Source organism: Hemicordylus capensis, chromosome 1 (assembly GCF_027244095.1).
Source record: "Hemicordylus capensis ecotype Gifberg chromosome 1, rHemCap1.1.pri, whole genome shotgun sequence".
Classification (NCBI taxonomy): domain Eukaryota; kingdom Metazoa; phylum Chordata; class Lepidosauria; order Squamata; family Cordylidae; genus Hemicordylus; species Hemicordylus capensis.
This window is the reverse complement of record NC_069657.1, coordinates 277,186,912-277,209,737: the sequence shown is the minus strand read 5'-3', so window position 1 is coordinate 277,209,737 and position 22,826 is coordinate 277,186,912. Positions and strand designations below refer to the sequence as shown.

The following is a 22,826-nucleotide window of genomic DNA, read 5'->3' as shown; positions in this document are numbered from 1 at the left end:
TGACTACCTGCTACCCTGCCCATCCATCAGTTTCCCTGTCCATTTGCCTGCTATGCTGTTTGCTTGCCTTCCCCCTTGATCCAACCCCACTCTGGGCAGATTTCTTGGCTCAGACTTTGGCTTGCTGCCAACCCTGCCTCCACACTGATCCTCCCCATGGCTTGTTCCAGAAGTCCAACCAACTCTATCAAGCCTGCCAGGACTCACCAGTCCTGCCAGGACTCACACCATCTACTGCTGCCTCCTACAACCCATCAGTGACAAATCACTGAACTCTAACAGCAGTGAGATCATAAAGAGAAAATATAATAAATGTACTCAGTCATCTTTTTCAGTGATAAGTTAGCCACTGGTCAAAGCCTTTTTCTGTAAAATGATAATACAAGAGGCCTCCGTATTTGCCTCAAAACCATCTTTTGAAGATAAGAATTTAACATGCAGTGATTATACAGAGACTTTGAAGTCTGTCCAATTCTGGTTTACAAGCTTCCATTAAAGTGTTTCAGGTCTGCTTCTATAACTAATATTTGAACATGAAGCAACGTCAAATAAAAAAGGTATTCTAACTATAGCTTTCAATGTTCTCCCGTAAAAGCACCTAAGCTTACCTTTTGCAGCAAAATGATTCCGTCTTGCTGAAATTCAAGAGGCAGATTTACTTAGCACTTTGTGTTTAAAAAGGTAACCCCATTCTGGTGCTCAATAATGCCATTCTGGAGTTCCTCAACACAGATGCCATGACATCCACCAATGAATAAATAGGAAGCAGAAATTCTCAGCAGACAAGAGAGAGATCTAAACCTACCCACACTTGGTGGATGTAGTCAAGCAATCTAGCCACCAAATCGGAAAACTGCTAAATCTTATCTAAATGGGGGTAGTGTGCACAGTCAATGTGAATATGTAGTTCTACTTGGAAACTCACATTTATTTATTCTGCATACACACACACACACACACACTTGCTTCTATCACTCTCTTGGTAGAGATATAACCCTGGCTCCCTCTTAACTGCCATTAAAAGGTCAAAAGCCCAGGTCAGGGTTGATTCCCATTTATTTTGAGTACATTCTCCATTTCAGTCCGTTAGGCTCAGTTAACTTAAATGTGGTGGCTATTTAACCAGGCTCTGCACCCAGCATTGCAGGATTTTATTCTAAACTGCATATATCATATCCTGGTTAAACTGGAACTCTGGTTAGCATTAACTGTGGTTAAGGTAAGTGCCACCATTTCCAAGATAGGAGGAGGGAAAATGTGCTCACAAGAAAAGAAGCATGCATTCTTGAGGCTGGTTCCCACACTCTTAACCACAGTTAAGAACCAGCCAGCATTAAACCTACACTGCTTCTTTATCATTAGTTGCTATACTCTGGAATCTGTGCAAATGTTGGCTGGAAATTCATGTCTTGCATCAGTCTGTGTATATACTGCTTTCCATTTTACTTTTTAAATTAGGAACCTTCTATGTTATTAATTCTCTTAGCTGACCATGGGGATGCGTGTCATCGCGGCAGAACTCTCGAAAGGCCACGCAAGAGTTCAGACTATGGTAATGGCGGCGGCCCGGTCTGGCCTGGCCTGGGGAGGCAGCTGGGCCGCCAGGAGCAGCCCGGCAATGGCTGCGGTGGGGAGGTGGCAGGCGGAAATGGAGGCGGCAGAGGCAGCCCAGCCTGGGAAGGTGGCCGGGCCACAAGGAAGAGGAGGAGGTGGCAGCAGAGCCACACTGCGCCGCCGAGAGCAGCCGGCTAGGCGGGAGGCAGAGCTGCGCCCGCCCGGGAACAAAAGTGCTGCCAGTGGCCAGGGACAAAAGAGAGCAGCCCGGCAACGGCCACGGTGGGGAGGTGACGGTAGCAGCAATGTAGGAGGCTGCGCGGCCCAGCCCGGGACAAAAATCTGAGAAGACTGAGGCAGAAGATGGGGGGAGGGGGGAACCACCAGCCGCAAAGAGCACACAGAAGCTCTATGTGGGTTCAGCTAGTATTAACTAAATGAAAATCCCAAAATTTTCAAAGAAAAATAATGAATAGTTTTGCACTGAAATTCAGCAATGTAGTCACTTACCAAGCTTCAGGCAGTAAAAAGGAATACTCATGGGGAGATGTGGTCTCTGGAAAGTTAGAGAGAATTGCCAACCGATGTGGAAGCAAGTCTGATCCATGGTATGTGAACAAAATCTCCAGGGCTCTTACATTGCTTTCCTGCATAAAAAGTTCAGTTTTAATATTTGGAAAATAGCTTCTGGAGCATTGTCTTTAATATCCCAAAATTATAGGGAACACATCTCTTTTCTTTATACACACAAAATTAGTTTACTTACTATACACTCCTCTTTATTTATGGCAAATAATCTCACAAACACGCCTTTTTATGTTCAAAATGTTTCATTAATGTTTTTAAAGGTAAAATATTGATTACCAAAAGGAACCCACTGAGTGATCCCATGTATCTCATACTGAGAGCCAGTGAAGTAGAATGGTTAGGGGTCAGAGCAGGATTAGGGAGGCCCAGATTCAAATCCCCATGCAGTCATAAAGCTCACTGGTGACCTTGAGCTACACCACATCTTTCAGTCCACCATGTATTACAGGGTTGTTGTGAGCGCAAAAAGAGGGAGGGACCTTACATATTGTCCCATGATCCTCAGTAGGTGGACAGGATAAAATACAATATATAAAGTCTCTAAAAAATTTCAGAGCCATCATGTCTCACAGCAGAAGCCAGACAACAATTGGTTGGGAAGAACCCATATAACCAGTCTGACCAATGTGATGCTGGGCTTTCAAATATTACATCAGTGGGCATAGGATGAAGTCATTAAAAAAAAAGAAAAAGATGAAGGTGCCCTCGTTTCATCCTTAACAGAGGCAGAGGGTGAAAGCAGTAGCTTTAATTGGCATCTGTGCCAAATGGGACCCATTTTTCTGGCAGTCTCTATTGTACAACTGTAATGCAATTCATATGACAACTGTCAATACTGATCACCAGTGACCAATTTATAATTCTTTATTCAAATATTTGGAAAATATGGATACCCGAGCATATGTTCTGGCAGAAAGAACGATATTCTGTTGTCTGAACTTCTTGAAGAACTCTGCATCGTATCTCCGCTCAGCAGCATGAGGCCCTCCGAGGATTTCCTGAAGAAGAAACATGACAAGATACTTCATAATTGTTACCAAAGCTTGTCAGAAATCCTCAGCAGATGACATGGCGAACATTTTGAAGTGCACCAAAGTAGTCACAACTTTGCTGGCACAGTTGCTTCATATGCTATACAAGAGGAGACAAATCAGCTGTAAAAAGGGAAGGAACACGAGGCAAGATCTAGACTAAATTAATCACGACTATGCAACATAGAAATGAGAGGCATTACTAACTTTACCGTTAATTTAATGGGATTTAGTCATGATTAACAGTCTGGATCCTGCCCAGTGTGATTAGTTTGAAGACAAAGCCCAATCCTCTATTATATATGCAACTGTCTTCTGCAGACTTTGTAATTTTAACACCCTAAAGGCTGGCTGTGATGTTGCATCTTAGATCAAGATGCAATGATCTAAACAAATATGCTCTCTAAACCACAGGTGGAGACTTTTGTATAGTTTTCACATCATCACTTGCCAGGTTCAGATATAATGGGAAACATGGCTTCCTGGTAAGCAGACAAGCCTCAGTGCTTCAGATTTCAGTGCTGCCGAATGAAATCAAAGGCTTTCATTCTCCTTCTTTTGCAGGGAAAGGAAAGCGGGTTGGGGAGGCGGTGGCATGTGCAAACCTATGGCTCAGCAAGGCTTGCTGTCATACAAAGTAGTCATGAGTTGCTCATTACATCTGAATCTGTTCATTTACTCACATCCCTCTTCCCAAGGCATAACCTTTAAAACTAACAAACTAACAAACCACCACACAGACTGATGACATGAAAATAGGTAGGAAGGAGGTGGGAGAGAGAATATACAGAATGTGCTGAAATAAGATTACCAACATATTTAGTACGGAACAAAACTGTCAGACTGAAAAATCTTGAAGCCATTATAGGATCCACAGAACACTGTTCTATACCTCATATGTTGCTAGCCGATCCAGATAGTTAAGTAGTTTCAACCTGCTACGGCAAAGTTCTTTTTGCTCCAAAGTTAACCTGTTTTGAAAAAGAAAAGAGAGAAAAGAAAGAGGCAATTTTCACACCTTTTAAAAGATGGCTCAAAAACAGCACTGCAGTTAAGTTTTTAGTACTTGTCAGAGCTCAGTTTCATTTTGCATGCATTTTTTCAAAGGAAGGAAAAGGCTTAAAGACTACATCTAATATCCTCATGTTGAGCCAGCTCTAGCCACATGACACATGACTCCTGCACTAAATGGGCAAAGAGGCACCTTTTAAAATAGTGGCTCCTTTTATATTTAGCTAAGGAGAGCTATCCTTTATTCATCCAGCACAGTGTTTCTGCCATGGCTCATGTTGGGGTGTGTGTGTGTGTGTGTGTCTGTGTGTGTGTGTCCTTATGGGACAGGGAACTATTCACTCATCTATTTTGCTTTCTTAACTGCTTTGAGAACCTTTTCTTGAAAAGCAGTTGTTTTTATTATCAATAAAAATAGTTCTATCAGAATGCAAGTTGGAGCATATCCAAATGTGCACGATGGGAGGAGAGCTGGTCTTGTGGTAGCAAGAATGAAAGAGTGGACCATTTGCTAAGCAGGGTCCACCCTGGTTGGCATTTGAATGGGAGACAACATGTGTGAGCACTGTAAGATATTCCCCTTAGGGGATGGGGCCACTCTGGAAAGAGCATCTGCATGCAGAATGTTCCAAGTTCCCTCCCTGACATCTCCAAGATAGGGCTGAGACTCCTGCCTGCAACCTTAGAGAAGCCACTGCCTGCCGGACCTCCACTCAGATGTGCACATGTAAATTACAATGCACATTCAGCGGTTGTCTAGTTGCACTACATTACTTTCAGTTGGATGCACAGTTGGCACTAGCTGCACCAGAAAGTGTCACACAGCTAGAGATGGATCAGGATGCCTGTCTCCACATTTTAAAACCCAACACAAAATTTAGTACGCTGCACCACTTTCAAACTACATCTGCCAGTTAAAAATTTACACTTCTATCCAATTAGAAGTAAAATATATCAAAATACCCTTCTTTCAGGGACTGTGTGTTTGTAAGTCTAACAATATAAAGGAGACACTGCTTGACATTTCATTTACTTGGAGGAGTTTACTGATCGAAGGAGTTCGTGATGCTTCATGGCTTCCCGTTCCTTCCTGCTCTCTGCTTCTTCCTCAGGAGTTAAAAACTCTTCATAAAGTAGTTCATCAATGTCCACATCACCTGGCAAGATAAATCTAAGAGGGTAGGGGTGGGGGGAGATAATAAATGAAAGAGGAACTATTTATCTGGTCAAGAACAGGGCTTCTTAAAAAAAAAAAAAAGAGCTTCCTAGCTCTTCCTATTACAAATAGATTTTTTTAAACCACTGCAATGCTACCCAACAAAAGCAAAGCACTCAGGCTTCCACAAGTCTTTGTGCACATATCCATAAAGAGAAATTATGCTTCATCTTTTCCTCTCAGATATACAATGCTTTCATTAGCGATACAACAAGCAATATGAAATATCTCGTATAAATATTTTAGTGTTAATTAACTTTACACACACACACACACAAAGTATAGAAGACCGACCCGTAAAAGCCTTGACTTGGATCCAGATTTTGCAAGAGAAGAAAGAATCTCACGCCAGAACACACTTTGCCCCCCTACTCTCCAGTACTACTTTTCTGGAATGCAGCAGGCGAAGAAGTCCCTTGTGCAGTCTTTGTTCTGCTCATGCAAGCAATGGATCCACTGCATTCCTTGTATTTTGCATTTCATAGATATTTTTTTTTAATGGCCAAGTTCAACTAGTTCAAAGAGTATTGTTTTAAAACAATACCCAGCCTTTAACAAAACACAAAGTGGCTAACAATCAAACAACAACAACATTTATATACCGCTTTTCAACCAAAGTTTCCAAAGCAGTTTACAAAACAGAAATAATTAAAGCAATAAAGACATTAAAACCACTTGTCAATCTCAAATGAGAATGGTTAGCATTCAGCTTGCATAATCAGAAAACACTGTCTTCACGCACAGTAGAGATGTGCAAAATGTTTTGACAGTGAAATGGGTCGCTTCAAGTGTCTCAAACTCAAAACAAAATGCCCTTTAAATAAAGGGCCTGTTTCAAACTCAAACAAAAGAACCCCATTTTGATTCAAAACATTTCAGTGTTCTGAGAGCCATTTTGGAGGCCTGTTTTTCCCTTGCTGGTTGGTTTTCTGGCACTGGCTTCTGACTGGCTTGCGATCTCTTGGTTGGCTTGTCATCATATAAGTCAAGTGTTTTCATGGGCAACTGTGCCCCCATTTGCTTGGGGGCAGGGGAAAGAGGGAGCCAAAATGAGGGAGTTTCAAAATATAGGTATCCTACCCTATGATAGGCTGTTAAAAATATAGGATCCTATATGGGTTTGGAGAAAAGGTTAAAAAATTATTTAATTGCTGTTTGCCCATTTATTCTGTGGGTTGGGTGGTAGGTAGCACCCATCACGCCCTACCAACTAGCCCACTTTGGCATCCCTAGGAGCTACCTATGGGGAACAATAGGGTGTTTTGGGTTTCCACATTGTTTCCTACGGCCAAAGCACTCTCAACGTTTCAAGGTTTGTCCCATCAAAGCAACTGGGTTGACCACTGTTTCAATGCAACATTTTGGCCATCAGTGTTTTATTTAGAACTGGAAAGAAATGCAAAATCAGTTTCATGCAGCTCCCTAATGCACAGTACTTCTTACAATTTGCTACCACAATTAATGGTCTGAAAAATGTCCACAACAGGACAATCGCCTAATTTCACAATTAGTTATATACAATCTTTCTTGCTTGCTTTTTGTCAAATTTGATGTTTGTTACAGAACCAACATTACACATTTTAAAAATGAGCAATATATCTGTTTAAAACATGGATGCCAGAAACAGTACAGGCAGAAGGGGTTTGCAGCACTGTGGTACAGGAGTCCAAGGGAAGTATGGCAGAGAGTCAGGCCTGCATTCCACCTGGTTGATTTGGAGGCAAAATCAAATCAATGCACTGGGGACCACATATGCAGCCACTGTTAGCTTCCAAATTCCATTAAACTCTGCAATATTTCTTCAGGTTTCAAGAAGACTCCTCATACTGCATTCCTGCCCCGCCGTAGTCATTCTGAAAAAGCATTTTGCATAGCTCCAACAGGAATTCTGCTGACCTGTAAATTCACTATTTTGGAAGTGTACAGGTTTGTAGTGTAGCCAGATACACAGCAACCACATTTTCACTTGGGACTGTGGCATGCAAAAGCAGCACAGGAAGGGCCCTCGTATATTTGCTCAATATGAATCAAGCACACTGTATTCAAGGGTTGTTACAATATTTGCACAATACATGCACAACACAGAGAGTCCACTCCCACCAACCTGCCACCATCTTCTCCTTTTCCTATGGCTATGAGAGCCTCTAGGTCCGTTCCTTTTAAACCATATTGCAGCAACTCTTTAGCAGCATCCACATTCTCAGGAACTCTTTCCAGGCACTCGTGAAGAACCCAGGAACGCTTATTAATTTTACTCTGCCCCCAAAAGAGGGGTGGGGGAGAAAGAGCAAATCATTAGTTTTCTGATTACAAAGAAACTGTAGTTATATTTACAAGATGTTGCTTTCAACATTACAGTGAAACACCGATTTAGAACACTTGAAGCCCCACTTTTCACAAATTCCAGGGCAGGTCATTATTTGCTGACATCCAAACCAAGAGTACACACTTCAATGCAGCTGCAGGGATGCAGTGAGAGTTCGGGTGCTCCTCTGTTGCCAGTGCAATTGGGCAGGAGCACTGGATCTTTGTCCACGTCCCTGCCTTAAAGGACATACTGTATTTCCACTTCTACAGAGCGCTTCTGGAGTGCGGGAGAGTGTCCCCAAATATTAGCCGTCTAGCATTCTTGCACAACTGCACACAGAATTCAGAAGGCAATGGAGCAGCAAATGGGCTCTCATTGTGTCCCCGCAGCTGCTTGAAGCCTGGACAGTTCGTAATTCAGGATGCCAGCAGTTAATAGTAACATATTGCTCTTCAACAAAAAATTAAAATAATCACGATAAAGATAAAAATGACAAGATCGGTGGGGGGGGGGGCATCAGCAGCATTAAAACAGATAATAAAAAGGTAATGAGAAAGACCTAAAAAAAAATAAAAAGACATTTGCCTGGTATGGGAAAGGAAAGGTTCAGTGCCAGGTGAGCCTCAGTAAGGAGGCATTCCCCAGAGTGCCAGAACTGAAAAGACTTTGGTCACTACCTAGCCATGGTAGGCAAGTGCACCTGGAGAACGGCCTGAGAAGACAACCCCAGGATCTGTGCAAGTTCATGTGCCACTAGGCAGTCCTTTTTAGGGTTCCAAGATGTACTGCGCTTCAAAGATTAAAACCAACACTTCCTTCTCCTACCCATTCTTAACCCTGACCCAGAAATCAAATGGACAAGTAATTATGGAAAACATCAGCAGGCTTTTGGATGAAAGACTTAGAGTTCATTCTGCATTATAGTGTTTAATTTTGTTTCACAGTGTAGAAGTTGTTGTGCCAAGTCGGTGTCGACCCCTGGTGACCACAGAGCCATGTGGTTTTCTTTGGCAGAATACAGGAGGGGTTGACCATTGCCTCCTCCTGCGCAGTGTGAGATGATGTCTTTCAGCACCTTTCCTATATAGCTGCTGCCCAATATAGGTGTTTCCCATAGTCTGGGAAATATACCAGCGGGGATTCAAACCAGCAACCTCTTGCTTCCCAGGCATGTTACTTCCCCGCTGCACCATTACTGCATTAACATTAAATTCCCATAAGAAAACATACCAGATAATCCTGAATTGAAGCAATGCTAACAGCTGATTTCCTCCATTGTCTCTGATAAACAAGGTCAGAATCAAGGTCATACGTTTGAGCTAGCGACAAAGCTTCTCCGTATTCTTCATTATCAATCTATAAAATAAATGGTGTATAAACTAAAACTATCCATGTGAACTCCATTACAAGTAAGTCAACATAATAACATGCCAGCATCTCTCATTTTTCAACACAACAGATTTAGGGTTCTTCCCATGAGTCAGTAAACGCAAGTTCCTTTGAGCTATCCTTAGTGAGATATTGCACAATTGTTTTTGACTTGGAGCTATCTAGCCCACACATAAATGGACAAAGGATGCATCTCAAGCAATATATAAGGAGGTGCCCATGATACTAAATCTCTGTGGTAATGGCCAAGCAGTCTTTTGGAAGAAAAATATATATTTTGAAGAACAATATATGTTGTAAATGCTCAAAAAGTGTGACCTTCACATAATAATTTGGGGCGGGGGGTGAGATTACATGTAGCAAAATGAGTAGCTTCTGCACATTTATTGATCAAAAGAAGAACTATGTGGAAGAGGCCCGTGTTAGGCTTTCCCAATTACTAGAGACTGCTGTTCCAGTGTAATGTCTTACAGCTATTTTATCTATCTGTCATTTTTATACCACCTGATATGTGCCTCTCTAGGCAGTGTACACAGTTAACACGCAACAAATGTAGAACAGAGTAAACACAGTTAAAACTTCACTAGACAAATAAAAACAATTACATAAGATAAAGATCAATTAAACAGGTTATAAAATTCATTTCAGTTAAAAGCCTGAGAAAACAGGTGCATCTTGAGGGTTTTCCTAAAAGCAAATAGAGAAGGAGATGTTCTTATTTAGAAAGGGAGCATATTCCAAAGCCCCGGGCAGCCACAGAGATGGCCTGGTCCCAATTCACCACCAAACGAGCCAGCGGCAACCGTAACCGGACCTCTCTAGATGAACTTAATAGGCAACAGTTTTCATGAGAAAGAAGGCACTCTCTTAAATACTCTGGAACCAAGCCATTCAGGGCTTTATAGGTCATAACCAGCACTTTGTATTTCGCACAGAAACATAGCAGCAGCCAGTGCAGTTCTTTTAAAATCGGTGTTATATAGTCCCTTCAGGTTGTCCCAGAGACCAGTCTAGCTGCCGCATTCTGTACCAATCGTAGTTTCTGGACTATGTAAAAGGCAGCCCCACTTGGACTGCATTACAGTAGTCAAGCCTGGAGTTTACAAGCTTATTCACCACTGTTATAAGGTCATTTACTTTCAGAAATGGACATAGCTGATGTATCGGCTGAAGCTGATAAAAAGTGCTCCTGGCCACTGCCTCAATCTGAGAAGCCAAGGTGAGTTTTGGATCCAGGAACACCCCCAAGGTACACACCTGATCCTGCGGGGAAATGTAACCCCATCCAGAACAGGCAGATCTAAACCATCTCTTGGGTCCCAACCCTTCACATCCAGTACCTCCATTTTATTTGGATTCAACTTCAGTTTATTATCCCTCATCCAGCCCATTAATGCCTCCAGGCAGGCATTTAGGAAAATTATGCCATTTCCTGATGAGGTCAACATGGAGAAATAGATCTGAGTGATGTCAGCATATTGATAACACCCTACACCAAACCTTCTGATGATCTCTCCCAGCAGTTTAGTGTAGATGTTAAAGAGCATTGGAGACAGTATGGAACCTTGTTGAACTCCATACTTTTGTTCTCACTTTGCAGAGCAACTATCACCAAGTGACAGCATCTGGAATTTACCAGAGAGGTAGGAACGGAACCACTCTACAACAGTGCCACCCAATCCCACCCTCCTCAGGTGACCCAGAAGGATACCATGGTCAATGGTACTGAAAGCCACCAAGAGACCCAAAAGGATCAGCACAGTCATACTCCCACCGTCAATAGCCAGCAGACCTACCAAGGCAGTCTTAATACCATAGCCTACTCAAAAGCAAGTTTGAAATGGGTCTAGATAATCTGTATAATCCAAAACAGCCTGGATCTGAAAGGCCACCAACCACTCAGTCACCTTGCCCAACCATGGAAGATTAGAAACGGGCCTGTAATTAGCCAACTCCAAAGGATCCAATGCAGGTTTCTTCAAATAAGGGCTAATAATAGTCTCCTTCAGACAAGGGGGCATTCTGCCTTCCCTCAGAAAAGCATTTATAACATTTAGCAGACCCTCTCTGATAGTACTATTGGCAGATGAAATGAGCCAAGCTGGGCAAAGGTCAAGAGAACAGGCTGCAGGATGCACAGTCCAAAGCAGTTTGTCCAGATCCTCAGGAGTTACAAACTGAAAGCGATCCAATCTAATCCTATATTTTACTGATGCTATTCATGGCACATTATTTACAAGTTCCAATTTCCTTAGAAATACAGGCATTTTGTCAGTGTAAAGACAAAACTAATTAACGAAAATCTATTTCTATCAGTTCTTAAAGACATTTCCTCGGTTGGAAGGAGGTTTTCTATAAATCATTGTTACTTGCACTGCAACCCAATACATTTATGTAGATGTACATTTTTAGATCCAACCAACGGGCTGGCTCATGTGTTCTATTTGAAGAAACTATTATCTCTATTACATATTTGGAAGTAGGCTGGGGTGGGTGGGGAGGGAAGAGTGCCTCACTCTCACCTTTCTTTGATAGAGCTCCTCTGGGGTTGTAGATCTCAAGTTCACAAGGCGATAATTCTTTACAATAGTGCGTGGACGCTTTCGTGGAGGAGCAAACCGCTCCATTTCAGTCACAAAATACAGGCCTTGTTTGAGATAACCAAAATACCGGGCCTTGGCAGAAGTTTCATCATCCGAATCAGAGTCATCTTCTCCTTCGTCCTCATCACCAGGTCGGCTCTCCAAGCGTAACCTCTTTGGAGCCAACTTCACCTCACACTACAAGAAAAGCAATTCTCACTAAACATCACAATGCATCACACTTAAGTTTGTCAGGCTTCAGGACACAAAGAGGCAATAAGCCACCACAAAGCTTGAAGGAGCTGGGAGCAAAAAATCACCACCAGAAAATGAAATTTCTCTCATGCATCTAGAAACAGCTACATCCAGAGCCAGGTTATTACGCTGAATAGGTTGCTAGCATAAGCCTACTCAAGACCCTTGAAACATTCCAGAAGTACTAGAATGTGCTTAGCAACCATATTATTTAAGAATTCATAGGATCTCTTTTTCTCTATTTCTAGTGCCATAGTTACACAACCATATATGAGCATTAGCAACTGGTTCTAAACAGTGGATGATGAGGGGGGAAGTATCATTTTGTGGCATGTTGCTGTAAGACCACTCTGAAAAGTACTTTTGGTTTGCAACTTTATCTCCACCTTCAGCACTAGCCAATTATTAACTTACATGGCGATCTGTGCAATTCTGCAATTATTATTATTACTGATACAGAAACTAAAAATGTCATTTCTTATTAATGCTTCTTTAAAATATCCAGAACTAAATCACCAAGTGATGGAATGCTTAAAAAAAAAAATTACCTAACCACTGTCCCTTCATACGGGTAGTGTTTTCTTGTATTAATGAGATCAATTGTTTGGTGTTTCACCCTTTTCCTATTGCAAGTTTGTTTTCAAATACAAGGATTTCTCTAAAAGGATATTAAAATTTAACAAGAGAATGAAGATGCACTACACATGCAGGATACGGGAGGTCTAAAATGTATTATAAAAATATTAAAACGTTTCCACCCAAAAGGTACAAAAAGCAGTGTACAATCTATATATTTAATTCTCTCAAACATACCCGTCACTAATTCCATTTGTGGCAGCTCTCACGAGAGTTCTCAAGCAAGCTGCCAATTAGCAAAGGGGGTGGGAAGAGAAGCGGCGTGCCAGGCCAGCCGGTCACACAGGGGAAGCAGCCGCCACCAGGCTGGCCAGCCGTGCAGGGGAAGCAGCTGCCACCAGGCAGCGGCAGAGAAGTGGCCACCACCAGGCTGGCAGGAGGCCACTGAGGAGAAGTGGTGGGCGGCTAGCGATGAAAAGCAGCCTGGCCGCTGAGGGAGAATGGGGCAGGGGGGAGGAGAGGACAGGGAGAACTAGGGGCACAGATGCTCTGTGCCAGGTCAGCTAGTTGCAAATAAAACATCACACAATTTAAAGAGCCATCACAGAAGCACACAAAAAATCCATTTCAGAGCATATAGCAATTGCAGAAGCTCAAAAGCCAGCAAATAACTGCCTAAGAAAAACACAGTTTTCACTACTTGGCAAAAAGCTGCCAGAGAGGAAAACTGCTGTATCTCAAGGGGAGAATTTCATAACCTAGGTGCCACCACTGAGAAGGCCCTGTCACAAGTCACCACAAACTGCCTTGGAAGAGAGATCCCCCTGTTGTTCTCAGTGTTTGGGCAGATTCATATGGGAAGAGGTGGTCCTTCAAGAACCTTGGTTCCAAACCATTTAGGGATTTAGAGATAATAAGCAGCACTTTGAATTGTGCTCAGAAACCAAGGCACAGTAAATTACCCCCATGTCAAATGGTGTCGACGCATGTGCCGATGCCATTTACACGCCAACACCAAGCGAGGGATGCCAGGGATGCTTCCCATCGCCACAGCGCAGCATTTTAGAAGGGCAAGCAGCACAAGCTGCCGCTTGCACAGAAGTTTTTCCATAGCAATAGTGTCATGGCAGGCCAGCAGGCAGGTAGGACGGGCAGGTTCTTCCTCTTAAGGGAACCCCTCGCCGCCCTTGGATATGCACCAAAGCAATTCGGTGCACATCCGTTAAAATATGCCACAAAAAACACTGGGGTGGGGCCATAACATCTGTCATGCATGTACAATGTCCCAGGTTCACTCCCTGGCATCTCCAGGAATGGCGGGTAAAGACTCCTACCTGAGAACTTGGAAAGCTGCTGCCAGTCAGTATAGACAATATTGAGCTAAATGGAGCAATACTACAAAGGCACAATCCCAAGTTACTCAAATCATCCTTTCCTCAATTTTCTTATTACAGTGGAATGTTCTTATGGAACTCATGGAAGGACTTGCTGCAGTTCCGGTGCTCCAAAAAGCTATGCCACTCATAGCGAAAGACTAATCATCCAAATACATGCTGCACAAGGAGCTCCTATACACATAGGCTTGTGGAAGAGGTTATAATCTAAATTACATCTAGGAACACAGGAACATAGGAAACTGCCATATACTGAGTCAGACCATTGGTCTATCTAGCTCAGCATTGTCTTCACAGACTGGCAGCGGCTTCTCCAAGGTTGCAGGCAGGAATCTCTCTCAGCCCTATCTTAGACAAGCCAGGGAGGGAACTTGAAACCTTCTGCTCTTCCCAGAGCGGCTTCATCCCCTGAGGGGAATATCTTGCAGTGCTCACACATCAAGTCTCCCATTCTTATGCAACCAGGGCAGACCCTGCTTAGCTATGGGGACAAGTCATGCTTGCTACCACAAGACCAGCTCTCCTCTCCTTAAAAAAAAAAAAAGGTTGAATGGGGATTTGAACTCGGGTACCCCCGGTCTCTATCCTCGCCACTCAAACCTCTACGCTATCCCAGCGCTCTATGGGGAACAAGAAGTGAATGTCTTCACACATCAACCATACCTTGTGTCCTTATAAATGCACAACAGCATTTATACAAACACAAAACCAGTCTGGATGCTACCTAATTTATTTTAGTTTAATGATAATTGAAGTATATTTGATCCTAAGCTCTGAAGAGTAATATGTTTATGACAGATGGAGGGTTAAAATCTTTGCACTTACTGTTAAAGAGATGATATTTCACACACACATACACACCCAATAAGACATTTTGTAGTTTTTTAAGTGCCTCCTACCTCCAAACTTAAAAATCCTCCATCATGAGCAGAAGTGACCTGAGGAGAACTTTCAAACCATTCACAGGATTTCCCTAGCAGGTTTTTCAGCGTCTTTACTGATGACACAGTCAGAGCACCCGAACATCGAGCCAAAATAACAGCATGTTCTGCCCACCAGTTTACATCTATCAATGGGTAAAGAGATTCCTTGTCTGGAGATGGGAGTGGGGGGGGGAATAAGGGCAGAAAATATTTCAAAGATTAGAACAAGAATTAGAGCAGCTTCAATTATTTAATAAAATTCACTTGGGAGTCTAACTTTTAACAACAACATATCAGCATCACATAGAGCTTCACTTCACTACATTTTTATGATAGTATTTTAATTAAAGTAATTTCTGGATTAACCAAAGCAAAACTGAATAATTTAGAGATCTTGACTTAGACTTCCACATGTAATATTTTAAAAATAATGCAGTTAAGTGTATCAGGCAGATCTACTCACACAAATCAGAATAGAGTGTTAAAAATTGATAAGAGAGATAGAGTCTTATCGCTCCTCAGGCCAGCTGCGAGAAAATCTCTCTGGCAAATGCTCAGAACATTATTCATGGAATCCAGATGAAGCTCTAAGGAGCTGCGAGTATGTCACAACCAGGGGTAAAAAAATGTCTATATGCCTTTACCCAAGAGAAATAAAATACTCAAAATACAGCAGTGTGAAAGTGACTTCTGTTTAGACTGTAGAATTGTGTTTGGAAAATATTGTATTTGGTGAAGGTCACCACAGCATGCTGAAAAGAATCACCTATTTTTCAGACTACAGGTGAAACTCGGAAAATTAGAATATCGTGCAAAAGTCCATTAATTTCAGTAATGCAAATTAAAAGGTGAAACTGCTATATGAGACAGACGCATTACATGCAAAGCGAGAGAAGTCAAGCCTTAATTTGTTATAATTGTGATGATCATGGCGTACAGCTCATGAAAACCCCAAATCCACAATCTCAGAAAATTAGAATATTACATGGAACCAAGAAGACAAGGATTGTAGAATAGAACAATATCGGACCTCTGAAAAGTATAAGCATGCATATGTATTCAGTACTTGGTTTGGGCCCCTTTTACAGCAATTACTGCCTCAATGCGGCGTGGCATGGATGCTATCAGCCTGTGGCACTGATGAGGTATTATGGAAGACCAGGATGCTTCACTAGCGGCCTTCAGCAATTCTGCATTGTTTGGTCTCATGTCTCTCATCCTTCTCTTGGCAATGCCCCATAGATTCTCTATGGGGTCAGGTCAGACGAGTTTGCTGGCCAATCAAGCACCGTACACTGTATACTTTTCAGAGGTCCGATACTGTTCTATTCTTCAATCCTTGTCTTCTTGGTTCCATGTAATATTCTAATTTTCTGAGATTGTGGATTTGGGGTTTTCATGAGCTGTACGCCATGATCATCACAATTATAACAAATTAAGGCTTGACTTATCTCGCTTTGCATGTAATGCGTCTGTCTCATATATCAGTTTCACCTTTTAATTTGCATTACTGAAATTAATGGACTTTTGCACGATATTCTAATTTTCTGAGTTTCACCTGTAGGTTATACTTGGACATTGTACTTAGGGCAGATTCTCTCAGGAACCACATGTCTACTTTTATTTAGGGACTCATTCAGAGCAAGGTAGTCCAGTGGAGTTGGACGTGCATCCCAGAGGTCTAAGCACAAGTCTGATCTTTTCCATGGACTTGCTGTATGGCATGGGCAAGTTGCCATTTCTCACCCTTCAGTATCCCACCTGTAAAGCCTTAAACCTAGTAGCTTGGCTTTGAAGGGTGTCATAAAGACAGATACAATCAAAACTGCAAAAGTGAATCAGTAAGGATACAAAAAACATTTATACCGCACAGCCACTCATAAAATACAAAACACTAGGGATGTGCAGAATGTTCAGACATCAAAATGTTTCTACTTGAAACTGGCCATTTCGAGCTTAAAACAAAACACCCTCTAAATAAAGGGCCTATTTCAAGCTTGGAGTAGAGCAACTCTGTTTCGACTGAAACGTTTCGAGCACCATTTTGGAGGCCTGGTTTTCTCTTGCTGATTGTTTTTGTTGATTGGGCTGTGGGCCACCTCCAGCCTCGGGGGCGGGGTGCCTCTGAGTACCAGTTGCAGGGGAGTAATGGCAGGAGAGAGGGCACGCCCTCAACTCCTGTCTGAGGCTTCCAGCAGCATCTGGTGGGCCACTGTGCGAAACAGGATGCTGGACTAGATGGGCCTTGGGCCTGATCCAGCAGGGCTGTTCTTATGTTCTGGCACTGGCTTCTGAATGGCTTGTGAACTCCTTGCTTCTTGGGTAGCTTTTTATCCTACAAAACAAGTGTTGTCATGGGCAACTGTGCCCCCATTGGCTGGGGGGGAGGGGAGAACACAAAAGAAGGGAATTTCAAAATATATTCAAAGGAACTGGGAGGCAGAGATCCCTTATAGCGTGCCTCTCTTGAAGAAAAGGATACATCAGGAGAGGACGAAGGAAGGTTTGGTTCTCTGGTTTTCTTTTCTCATCACTGAGTATAATATGCTGTGCTGTTGCGGCTATAACTATCTGGTTTTGCTCAATCTCAGATTGATAGATGCAGAACTTGGGAGCCTGCCTTCCATGAATTGTGGTTTGCTTTGATTGTGAGATAGTGTTGTGGTAAGAATTGGACTGTGGCAGTGCAAGGGTGTGCTTGAGTGTGCTACCTACTACCCAACCCACAAAAGAAATGGGCAAGTGGGCAATTTTAAAACTTTCCCCAAAGCCCCCATAGGATCCTATGGGGTTCTGGGAAAGGCTAAACGTTTGTTAATATCACCTGCTTGCCCATTTCTTTTGTGGGTTGGGTAGTGGGTAGCACCCATTATGCCCTACTACACAACCCACTTTGGTGTCCCTAGGAGCTACCCATGGGGAACCATGGGGTGTTGTGAGTTTCCCCATTGTTTCCTATGGCGAAAGCACTCAAAACATTTCAAATTTGTTCCATCAAAACAGCTGGAGTTGGCCGCAGTTTTGATGAAACATTTTGGCTGTTTTGCATTTTGTTTCAAGCTCACAACAGAATGCAAAAATCTGTTTCATGCACATCCCTACAAAATACTTGCTTCTGTGTATATAATCTGGATATCTGCATGAAAACCATGTGGGAATGGAAACTCAATTTTGTTGTTCATAAAATACAGATTAAGGTATACAATGATACACACTTGGGTGACAAATAAGGACACTGCTCATGCATCCCAAAAACGGAAGTTGAGCAGGATGTTCCCCTGCTCGCACAATATTCAGAGGTGGAAAGAGAAGTGCAAGGTATTCATGCATCCTCTATCATTGTTTACTCAGAATATACAAAGAATGTACAATTATGCAATTATACTTGGAACAATTTTAATATTTAACTCTTATATTCTTTACTAAGTTTACTGAAGGTAACAGGTTGACAAAATCATGTTTCCCCCTCATTCTCACCACCCACCCCAAGTAACCAGGACTATAGCACTGACCTTTAATTCTCTTCCGTTTTTCAAGTGAGAGTCTCCATTCTGGCTTGATTTCATCATAACCTGGCTAAAATTAAAACAGACACACTTTCATACATATCTAAAGCACAACATACACACACTCTTACTTTTTGCGGAAAGAGGTTGTGTTAATGTTACTACACCAGCCCTGTGTCATGAGAATTAATACGAAATAAAAACAACCTGTGCTAGAATAAGGTAGAAAGGCCTCTACTATATTACTTGTACAAGATAAACCCATCCACTGAACTATTTACTTCACTGAACTGAACACTTCCAAGAAGGTAACTCATTTATTCAGGCAACACTTGAATGAAGTTTCCTTCATTAAAGAACTTTGAGGGAAGACGTAAGCATGCTCTCACACTTTCATCATCATTAGTTTAAGCTACTAAAATATTTGAATTCTGTTGATCAGAATGATAAAACAATAATTTTCTTCAAAAGATCCCATACACACACAGAAAAAAAGAGGCGGGGGGGGGAGACAGCACACACCCCCAGACCTTCCACCAAGGACACATAGATCAGGGGAGCCAGTGTTGGAATCGGGCTAGCAAATGCATTCCCATTTCCCCCTCCAAGTGTTAAGTGAACACAGAGGGTAACTTGTGAAGAAGAATTCTGTTGTATTTTCATACCAAAAAAGCCTGTTCTTTCATTCACAATTACCATTCATGACAACTGTTGCCAGCATTGCTGTTCTGTAGGATCCCAGAAGCCTGGGACTACAGGCTTGTAATTCCCACTCTTAACATTCTCAGAGTCTCACGGAATCATGGGCTCACTGCTTGTCAGTATAAAGGGACAGATCACTTAGAAGGCAGTGGGTCAATTGCCCACAGCTTCACCAGCTATCAAGCAAATTGAAAGGGGATTAGCCTCACGCCTTTCCCTCTATAGGGAATATCTAAGCAGACCTGAGTTAGCTTCCGAGTTAACGTCAAGGTCTCTTTGTCCAGAGTTGGGCCCCTTTACCTCCTCTCCTTGGTTGCTTCAAATGAGAGAAACTAATCATCTCAGCAGGAAAGCAGATAAGGCACTGTAAACGCTACTCCCCTCCCCAACAAAAGGAGGTTGATGGGCCATAGGAACTAGGCAGATGCACTCATTAAAAATACTGATTGGTTTACTGGGTCCTTCTAACCCAACAGCTAAGGTGAAGAACAACCTGTATGTAAATAGACTGAATGGAGGTGCAAAGACTTTTCACACCAATTGTGCTTACTCTAGCATACCCAACAAAAGACAATGGACTCTTGAGATCCACAGGAATTCCTCACCTCAGGGAGGAGCAGAAATCAGCACTTCGCCTCAAGGCACATTTTGGGCTATAACTGGTCCTGGTTTCATGAACCAGTGTGCTTCATTTGTTCTCTATAACTTGGAGACACCCGCTGTTTGAGCGATTGACCTGACACCTGCAATAACATCTGGCCATGTCTTACTCGTTGCGCCATTCCTGCTCTCAGCCTCCAGATTGGCTTTTCTCACTGGTCAACTCTGCCCAACATGCCTCGCTGCTATAAGCTGGCTACACAAGACCAGATCCCTTTTGGATTTCCCCCTACTGCCTAACCCCTGAATGACATGCGGTCCCCTGCTGCTACCTCTCGACTCCCTGTCCGGTGCAGAGGAAAGAGGTCCTTCGGTTGCATCAGAGCCATAAGGAGTGAGGTAGTATAATAATTCCTGCACTCCTCTGTGTCTCTCCCTATCCCTGTTCTTTCCTAAATCCAAAAACCTGCTTCTCTGAAGCCTTCACTCTCTAGCCAGCCCAGAGTTCATTTAATTCGGACACCAAGCTCAAATTGCCGCTTTGCAAGTTACCTGGTTAATCTCTGTGACGTATTTCAGTAATAATATTGCCATAATCAACCTTTTTTTCTGCTTTACCCCTAATCCTTCAGTAAGCTGACTGTATTCGTGAAGCTCAACTTGTTCTGCCATTTGACTTGTTCAGTTCATGTCCCAGGGACCAGAACTTTGCACAAATATATTCTGATGTGGAACTGCTCCACTTTAGCTCACTAATTCCCCCACACAAGCCCAAACACATTTTGGGGTGTTCTCGCCAATCACCCCAAAGCAGTTCCGTTGACACAACCTACATACAACACAATGTACAGAGATGAAATGGTTAAACAGAATTGATGCAAGAGCTGACTATAGCATACTGGTGTTTAGTAGTGCCACATGAAGCTTCACGGACCTATCTGGCTTTGGTCTGTTTCAGTTCAAAGCAAAGTGCACCTGGCTGGGGCTGAAGTGGCCCAAACTGAAATAAACCTTTCAGGCACCAACTGGTAACCATCTTCTGTAACTTGTCTTAAAATGTCCCCCTTTACTTTCCCAGAGTCCTGGGAATTGTAGTCTTTTCCGAGGGTGCAACAATGGCCACTACCTCAGAAAAGACTATATTCCAGGAACGCCTGCACCATTTCCAGATTGGTGACACCAGATTGACCTGACACCTGCAATAAAATCTGGCCGTGTCTTCCTCATTGCCCCATTCCTGTACCATTTGCCCGCAAGGGAAGTAAAGTGGCATAGGGAAGTATTTTTTAAAAAAAGAGTCCTGGAAGATGTTGCCTGCTCCCTTGCCACCAAGAGTGAAGATACAGAAAAAAAAGAGGCCTGTCTCCTGTCTGGTCCTGTAAGTATTTTTAGGTGGGGGGAGGGGCTGAAGAGTTTGGTGCAAAGCAAAGCAGGAACCTCTCCAAAGGCAGCACAAAATTCTCTTTGGAGAACCTCTCCAAAGGCAGCACGAAGCAAGGGTTATTTGCACAGCCCTCGTGTTTAGTAAAGGAGGACCTTGAATAGTTTCTAGCCCAACCCCTCTACTCAATGCAGGAAATAGCCACAACATTCCTGACAGATAGCTTCTCTCTAAAAACCTCTGAAGAAGAGGCTTCAACTACACAAGGATTCCACTGCCAAATGGCTCTTACAGCTAAGAAATTCCTCCTGATGTCTAGACTAAAATTGTTTAATCCTGACATCAGGAACAACCAGAGAACAAGTCCACTGCTTCTTCTGTGTCACAGCCCTCCAGATATTTGAAGAAAGCTATCATATTTTCTCTTAGTCTTCTCATTTCCAGCCTAAACTTACCCACCACTACACTGCAGTCAACTCCCATGTTAGTCCTGTTTAGTCATTTCATCGCTGTACACTCACCAATGTGATGACTCTAGTCTTCACATGAGGAATGAAGCATGGTCTTCCATACTCTGTTTCAAGAACAGTTAGATTATACTTGAGTGGCTGACAGCATCGGTGTTCTCCTTCCGTTGCCCTCCCCAAATATTTTCCTGTAGTACATTACATAACTTTCACTATCTCGATTTGGTTTACTTACACCTTTTTCTTCTCCGGTAAGTTCTAATGTGCTGTATTTCCCTTGCTGCTGATTTCCCGTTGGGAACTGTTACTGAAGCCTAACAATTAGAGAGCTTTTGTACAACTAAAGATTCTGCCTCAGTGCAGGAATCTGGACTTTGTTACCCTTAACCTTCTAGCATTCTGTTTTATAATTATTAAGATTATAATTTTGCTAACTGTCAAAGATCGATACGAGAGTTATGCCTTCTAGAATCTTCCTATCGTTAGATGGGACAGCAGGGGCATAACTACTATTAGGCAAGGGGAGGCGGCTGCCTGGGGGTCCCCACGCCTCGAGGGGCCCCCCAGAGGCAAGTCACATGACTATATATTGTGGTGTGTGTGTGTGTGTGTGTGTGTGTGTGTGTGTGTGTGTGTGTGTGTGTGTGTGTGCGCGCGCGAGGGGCCCATTTTAAATTTTTGTCTCTGGGCCCACTCCAGCCTTGTTACACCCCTGTGGGACAGAGTAGAGGTGTTCTGGATAAAGCACAAGAAAAGATGTCATGGAAGTGGATGAAAATAGACCGGGATAGAATATCACAAAAATTGGCACAGCAATGTGGAAAAACCAAGTTATATTGCTAGCGCACATTACACTTTACAGGCATGACAGAGACTGATCCAATCCCAAGCAATTTTCACAGTTAGGAAGATGATCCAAGTGCAAAATATAAAACATCAAATTGGTTCCAATTTCAAAGACGTTAAAAGCCTTGATTCTTATTACTTTATTTGCAAAAACTGTCCTGGATTGCTTGAATTGCTTGCTCTTGACCCTCCCATTTTAGCAAACCCAAACATTGTTCCAATGCAATCGATACAATAAAATAAAAGATGCAAGAGACCTATACAATGCCCAATGAATTTCTATTGTAATTTTCATAAACGATTACGAGAATCATAGACAAAAGTCGTACTCCCAATTTTTCTTCTGCTTTTTTTTCCAGTCACTTCAAAAGAATAATGCATCTAATTACTTTAGTTGCAAAATGCTTTCAGCTGTCAGTGGGTTTTTGTATTCTTAGAAACTCATTTCTAAGCCTCCCACTACAAAGACTAAAGATAAGATTAGTATGACAAGACAG

The 22,826-nt window shown here is 42.6% G+C and overlaps 1 protein-coding gene across 8 annotated transcripts in view; it reads right to left on the bottom strand.

Moving 5' to 3' along the window:
* NBAS (NBAS subunit of NRZ tethering complex) overlaps positions 1 to 22,826 on the bottom strand; it is a 304,433-nt gene that overhangs the window by 242,669 nt on the left and 38,938 nt on the right. For all 8 annotated transcript variants that reach the window (XR_008313691.1, XR_008313692.1, XR_008313694.1 and 5 more), the window contains 9 exons: positions 18,340 to 18,403; positions 14,804 to 14,997; positions 11,620 to 11,877; positions 8,939 to 9,064; positions 7,505 to 7,656; positions 5,218 to 5,355; positions 4,066 to 4,144; positions 3,036 to 3,140; positions 2,065 to 2,201 (listed from right to left, as the gene is read on the bottom strand). Coding sequence is in view for 5 of the 8 variants with exons in the window: in XM_053285448.1 (XP_053141423.1) it covers positions 2,065 to 2,201; positions 3,036 to 3,140; positions 4,066 to 4,144; positions 5,218 to 5,355; positions 7,505 to 7,656; positions 8,939 to 9,064; positions 11,620 to 11,877; positions 14,804 to 14,997; positions 18,340 to 18,403 (1,253 nt within the window). In the remaining 3 variants the exon portion in view is untranslated. The remainder of the gene's footprint in view (positions 1 to 2,064; positions 2,202 to 3,035; positions 3,141 to 4,065; positions 4,145 to 5,217; positions 5,356 to 7,504; positions 7,657 to 8,938; positions 9,065 to 11,619; positions 11,878 to 14,803; positions 14,998 to 18,339; positions 18,404 to 22,826) is intronic.